We start from the raw sequence: 6,782 nt of genomic DNA on the forward strand, positions 1-6,782 counted from the left end.
GAGGCACTTGATCTTGCATTTTTTCCCACCAGCCAGCTCACATTTGAAAGCCCCCACACAGTGGACGGGAGCTTCAGAGACCGGGGTGGGGAAAGGGGCCAGCATCTGTCTTTATTTGGTTTTCCAAGTGGTTCCCCGGAGGTGGTCCATAGTACTCACAAACTCTTTGAAAATATCAGCAGCGAGCAAGTGCAGGTGTTGAGCGCGCAGGACTGCGTTGGCAAAAAGGCTGGAGAGGGGCATGGAGTGGAAGGTGACAGCTCCCTCCGGCCATTGCAGGACCAGGATGACCAAAGCAAGGACAAAGTGAGGAGGAGGGCCAGATCCTGCCAAAGACAAGGAAAGGGGTTGAGCTGTGGAGACCCAAGCAGACTCCTCTCCACAGCCTCAGCGCCTCTGGAAGTTACTGGAAATATGCATTGCCAGCCTAACCCAGCAGCTACATTAAAGTAACGCCCCCTGCAAGACTGAGGATCCTTTACTAGAGAGAGAAGGTTTTTATTGTATTTAGGAGACCCAAGCAGACTCCTCTCCACAGCCTCAGCGCCTCTGGAAGTTACTGGAAATATGCATTGCCAGCCTAACCCAGCAGCTACATTAAAGTAACGCCCCCTGCAAGACTGAGGATCCTTTACTAGAGAGAGAAGGTTTTTATTGTATTTAGCCATAGACCATTACAAACCACAAACAGAGAAGAATGCAATAAAACATAGAAAATTGTATAAAATAAGATACAGTCTAAAACATTATAAATCCATAAAACTGAGGTTATAAACAGTTAATTAATTCACAACACTAAAATCAGTATTAGCTAGGAACAGCGTTGGCCCGTATTTTCCTTGCAGCCAAGGCAAATAGAGCCATTCTATTGGATACATCGGCATTGGCATCGGCTAGCAAAAATATAATCTTCTCTGGGACTGAGTAAAAGCTTAAAACTGGTAAAATACCAGATAAAATTTTTGACCTAGGCTAGGAATACAATGGGCAATCAAAAATGTAATGGGAGAGATCCTCAATAGCAGAAGAGCAACAAATACATAAACGTTGTGCCTTGGGTGTTCTACTATAGCGGCCGACCAGTACGGCCGTGGGCATTGATTCAAAGCGCAGAGATGTAAAAGCTGCTCTAAGGTTATGGTTATCTATATTCACCAGGTAAGGTGATCTAAAATGATCATTCTTAAATGATTTAAACCAGGTAGCAGACTGTGATTTTAAAATTGACTGTCTATCTAACAGAGCATCATGCTTAAATACCCATTTAGTGAGATCTGAGTTATTTGTTGAAGACAAAAGCCTTGGGTGTTCTACTATAGCGGCTGACCAATATGGCCGTAGGCGTTGATTCAAAGCGCAGAGATGTAAAAGCTGCTCTAAGGTTATGATTATCTATATTAACCAGGTAAGGTGATCTAAAATGATCATTCTTAAATGATTTAAACCAGGTAGCAGACTGTGATTTTAAAATTGACTGTCTATCTAACAGAGCATCATGCTTAAATACCCATTTAGTGAGATCTGAGTTATTTGTTGAAGAACTAAGGAGGTCATCAGGAATGGAATATCTTAATAGTAGGTTATTGAGAAAACAATGACAATCTAAGTCTTTGGATAGCTTTGAATTAAAGGCCAGTTGGCTAAATGAATCAGTGCTAGCAGCTCTGATTTTCTTCCAAGATTTTAGAATCGCAAGATACACCCGCGCCCTTAGGGAAGGCTGCTTTCATCAGGGCAACTGGTGTTCCCTTAGGAAGAGCCAAGATACGCCTTCAAAACTGATTTTGAATTGTTTCAATACTAGTGAGTATATCCTCTTTCCATCCCCAAACCTCGGCACCATACAAGAGGTGGGGAATGACCTTACTTTTAAATAATTTTATAACAGGATCAATAAGAAAACCTCCCTTGGTGTAATAGAACTTCAAAATGGATCCCACAATCCTCGTCGCAGATGCTTTTACTATGACTATATGAGCGTTCCAGTTCAGATTCTCCCTAAATGTAATCCCTAAATACTTAAAGGTACTACTCTGATTTACTGAATTGCCAAGAATGCTCTAGGAGGAAATTTGAGCTCTTTTTCTAAAGACCATCACTTTGGTTTTATCAAAGTTAATATTAAGGGTCTCTTCCTTGCAATACATTCCTAATTGCTGCAAGGATCCTTTACTAGTAGAGACATTTTGCTAAAGCTGAGCCGCTCCATAGATCTGTTATGAAGCGCGGCAATCATCATTTGAGAGAATGAAGCTAAATTTTACTCAGTCTGGCTGAGTAAAATCTTGCAGTCAGTCTTCGGAAGGCCTCCGTTCTTTTTGCAAACCATCCACGGTTGTTAAACCTGAGCTGTTGTATCATCTAGAAGGAACGTTTTCCAAGTACTCTTTATTGGGACTCACCTCTTTCCATATGAATGAATCCCAAACTTTGCTAGACCTGAGCTGTTCAGTCATGTAGCTTTCTGCTAAGCCTCTCAGGTCTCGCTTATACCCAGAATTGAAATTTGTTGGTCTTGAAAGTGCCACTGGCCTCAAAACTTTGTTCTCACATCTGCTGTTGTTGAGCTCTTGTATTTGTAGTCTAATTTACTGCCATTCACAGATTTTAACGACCGCCTGAATCCAATCTCAGCTGTAATCACCCAGTTACTTATGCATCTTGATTCTAACTAGCCCTTCCTGGCTACTAACTCTCCACCCTCTCTCTTCCTGTATGTAATGGTTGAGGAGATTCTGTTTCATTGTATCTGAAGAAGTGTGCTTGCACACGAAAGCCTATGCCAGTGGTGGCGAACCTAGGGCACGGGTGCCAGAGGTGGCACTCAGTGCCCTCTCTGTGGGCACGTGTGCCATCGCCCCAGCCAGGCCCAGACCGTTATTAAAGTGTGGGATTCTCTGCCAAATAATTTTAAGTCAATGAAAACATTTGGGATTGCTTTCCTTACTTTGTTTGGATCATCTTTGTTATGTATTGAGATGTATATAACTGCCTTGTGAACTGTGCCATTGAGATGCCATGTTAAGCTTCGCCCTGGGCTAGGATCCTAATGTAACCAATAGGAGCCCTAGCCCAGAATATGTTTGCCAATCACCGTGCAGAGCGGGATCGCTTGTGATTGGTCCTTATTGCTTCAACCTCATAGGTTGCTTATTGTACAGTAGGTGTGGCTACATTAGCCGGGAATGTTTAAATACAGAGCAGCCAGTGCTTGTCCTCTGGCTCGAGTGGTTCGAATGATGGACCTGGCTGGCGATCGTTGTACCGAGTACGGAGAAGTAACAGAGCTGAAGAATAAACCGCATTCTTGCTGAATCACTCTCCGACTTCTTTGTTAAGCGCACGACTTAACAATCTTAAGTTAATGTATGAGTTGGTTTCTCTAAAGTAAAACCTCAGTATTCAGGTTAAATTGCCGTGTTGGCACTTTGTGATAAATAAGTGGGTTTTGGGTCACAGTTTGGGCACTCGGTCTCTAAAAGGTTCGCCATCACTGGCCTATGCCCAGAATAAAACTTTGTATTAACGCTTCACCCGCTCTGAATTAGTATGGGGAGGATTTCACGGAGATGCCTGGTCATAGGTAGAAAGCAGGCTTGGCTGCAGTTCAGTGTGGACCCCTAGATTCATCTCGTTTCCTCGACGATTTTGCAGGAGCAGAGATGGAGGAGCTCAACAGCCTCTTCAAAGTACATCCAGGCTCCAGTACAAATAATGGTTTGTGCTGGTGGATTTGGAGTCGCCCTTCTTAGCTGGATTGGTCTAGCGTTTTTATCCATCTTACACGGTCAAGGCCTGAGATTCTTCAACCGGAGGGGCTGGGCTTTCACAAGGCACCTTCTGTACACCATTACAAAGGAGCTGTGGCCAGTGTTCCCTCTAAGCTGAGGGAGTGTGAGCTAGCTCACAGTTTCTTAGCCTCCAGCTCACACATTTTTGCGTTAGCTCAGGAAGGATGGCCCCAGAGCAAACTTAATATATTCAGCAGCCAAATCACTCACTCACAACCAGTGTTCCCTCTAAGCTGAGTTAGTGTGAGTTAGCTCACAGTTTTTTAGCCTCCGGCTCACACATTTTCGTCTTGGCTCAGGAAGGACAGCTCCAGAGCAAACTAATTTATACAGCAGCCAAATTGCTCGCTCACAACTTCAGTGCCAGTAGCTCACAAAGTAGAATTTTTGCTCACCAGACTCCACGGCTGAGAGGGAGCGTCGGCTGTGGCCCCTCTCAGCACGTTCACTGAGCCACTCAACTGGATTCCACATGCTGTGTACACTGACCAGGCACAGGTGTCAGAGGCAACCACCAGCAGGGGATGAATGAGGGGGCCATTTCCAGGTTTTGGAGCCCTGAAGATGATCCTCCCCCCCCCAGGTACACTGCAGCTGTCCTGTCCCACTCTTATTCCACCCCATTTCTCACCTCCTCAGGCTGACGGTGCTGGCTGCTGCGGGTGCTCAGTGCCAGGAAGCAGAATGACCGCTAGAAGCAGAGGAACGCAAGGGGAGGGGGGAGGCAGCCATTGCTGCTCCTTTTCTCTCTCTCTCTCTTTTTTTTTTGAAACCCCTGGAAGGGTATTTCCATTTTTTCAATAAGACTACAAACTGCAAAGAAAAATATAGGAGGGGGAACTACAACCATAGATAAAGAAAAGATACCCACACTAACTAAAAACCCAAGAGTGGGAGACCCCCTTTATGTTAAACTTAATGTTAGTATTAAAAGAGTTAGTAAAACAATATACTTGTAGAGTTCTTGTTTTTCACGTTGTTCTGTATTAGTAAATTAGATATTATGAGAGAACTTTCTGAGCATCTTCTTTATTTCTAAGAGCCATTTATCAGAGCCCTTCTGCCCTTACTTCAGCTTTCTGTCTCTAAAATCATATACAGTTTTCATTGCTCCCGCTTTGCTGCTCCTTCTCGTAGCTCCATCACTGCTCCTCAACCCAAGAAAACTCAGAGGGGCCCAACTGCCCCTGGAGACCTGATCCCACCACCGTCACTACTCTCACTGCTGTTTGCAGTTGGCAGAAAGCCCCCTGGCGACCCTTGGCTGCTGTCAGTTGCCCAGTGGCGCCCACCCCTGCTGCTGTCCCTGTTTCCATATAGACATGCCCTCAAAATCACTCGTCGGAGGTGGCCATAACCCGACAGAGTGGCTTTCTAAGGCTGAGTGGCAGTTTTAACAGCAGAGGTTTTCTTTCTCCGCTGCAGGCTTGTTGCTTATTCCTAACAGCTGACTGCCCAGAGTAAGGAGCGAGGCGTATGAGGGGGACAGACATTAAATATTTGGGGAGGCTCAGAGTTTCCAAGGATGGACTTCCCATGGCAGGTGACTGAGCTGATGTTTCCAATCTGAAATGCCCAAATTTCTCTGCAACTGTACTGTCTTTTCTGGTGGACCCGTATCTCAATGTTTTGTATTATACATATACATACCAGAGATACAAATTAGCAGGGCCGGCTCCAGCTTATTTTGCACCCTAGGCGAGGATCCCTTCTGGGGGCCCCGTGCACCCACCAATTTTTAAAAATAAATGCATTTTAGGAAGAATGAAAAACACAAATAATCAAGAAACTCCCAGAGTACGGGGCCGGGTGCAGTTTGGTGCCCCTAAGGGCCGTCCTGCTCTAGGCGATCACCTAGTTCACCTAGTGAGTGAGCCGGCCCTGCAAATTAGTTGAACACCAGTACCCAAGAATACAAATCCAAACCAGTCCTGCACTCACTTCACAGACTTACAGCGCTATCCTAAGCAGATAGATTCAGGTGGGGTCACCATGTTGGTCTGAAGCAGCAGAACAAAGGCTGATTCCAGAGGGGCACCTTTAAGACCAACAAAGTTTAATTCTGGGTGCGCAAAGTTTTATTCTGCATGCACACGAAAGCTTATACCTGGAATAAAACTTTGTCGGTCTTAAACGTGCCCCTCTGGACTCAGCCTTTGTTCTCCTAATCGGGGTTAAAAGGTAAAGGTTTCCCTTGCTCGAAAGCCAGTCAAGTCCGACTCTGGGTTGTGGTGCTCATCTCTGTTTCAAAGCCGAAGAGCCAGCGCTGTCCGAAGACGTTTCCATGGTCATGTGGCCGGCATGACTAAACACCAAGGCACACGGAACGCTGTTACCTTCCCACCGAAGTGGTACCCATTTCTCTACTTGCCATGTCTTGCTTTCGAACTGCTAGGTTGGCAGGAGCTGGAACTAGAGACGGGCGCTCACTCCATCATGCGGCACCCGGGTCTCGAACTGCTGAACTACCGATCTTCCACAGCCTGCAGTTCAGCATCTTAACTACTTGAGCCATCGCAGCTCTCATGTAACCTTTAATCGGGGTTACAACTTTTTAAACCCACTACATTCAATGGGCTGAGAAGCGTGTCCCTGTGCTTAGGGTGGCACTGCCAACAGTCTTCACCAGGGTCGTCAGCTGTATAATGCACAGAATCTCCACACCTTGGGTAGCTGCGTAACACCCGTGATTTTAACAGGGAAGCATTTCCCCCGGATGAAAGCACAGTGATGCGTAAAGCTGTATCACTGAATTTCTGCCTGCTGCGTGGCCATTAAAAGCCTTTGTTCACCACGCAGCAGTCTCACTTCCCTTCTCAACACATAAAAACATACCTGCAGCCATGTCCTGTTCCCAAATCACAAGGGTGTCTGAAAGCAAAGTGTTCCTCCTTTCACCTGTACTTTCTGCCGCCCCGGTACACCGTTTTTATACACCTTGGGGGGGGGGGGAGAGTCCCCATGCATTAATGCATCCGTGTGCAGGGGGGT

The 6,782-nt window shown here is 45.9% G+C and overlaps 1 protein-coding gene across 1 annotated transcript in view; it reads right to left on the reverse strand.

Annotated features, from left to right (window-relative positions):
* GH1 (growth hormone 1) overlaps positions 1–6,636 on the reverse strand; it is a 14,065-nt gene extending 7,429 nt beyond the window's left edge. The window contains exons 1-2 of the mRNA XM_015416561.1: positions 6,627–6,636; positions 160–326 (exon numbers count right to left, since the gene is read on the reverse strand). Coding sequence (XP_015272047.1) covers positions 160–326; positions 6,627–6,636 — 177 coding nt within the window. The remainder of the gene's footprint in view (positions 1–159; positions 327–6,626) is intronic.
* Positions 6,637–6,782: the final 146 nt, after the last annotated feature.

The sequence above is a fragment of the Gekko japonicus genome, unplaced genomic scaffold (assembly GCF_001447785.1).
Source record: "Gekko japonicus isolate JY-2015 unplaced genomic scaffold, Gekko_japonicus_V1.1 scaffold3267, whole genome shotgun sequence".
NCBI classification, from domain to species: Eukaryota; Metazoa; Chordata; class Lepidosauria; order Squamata; family Gekkonidae; genus Gekko; species Gekko japonicus.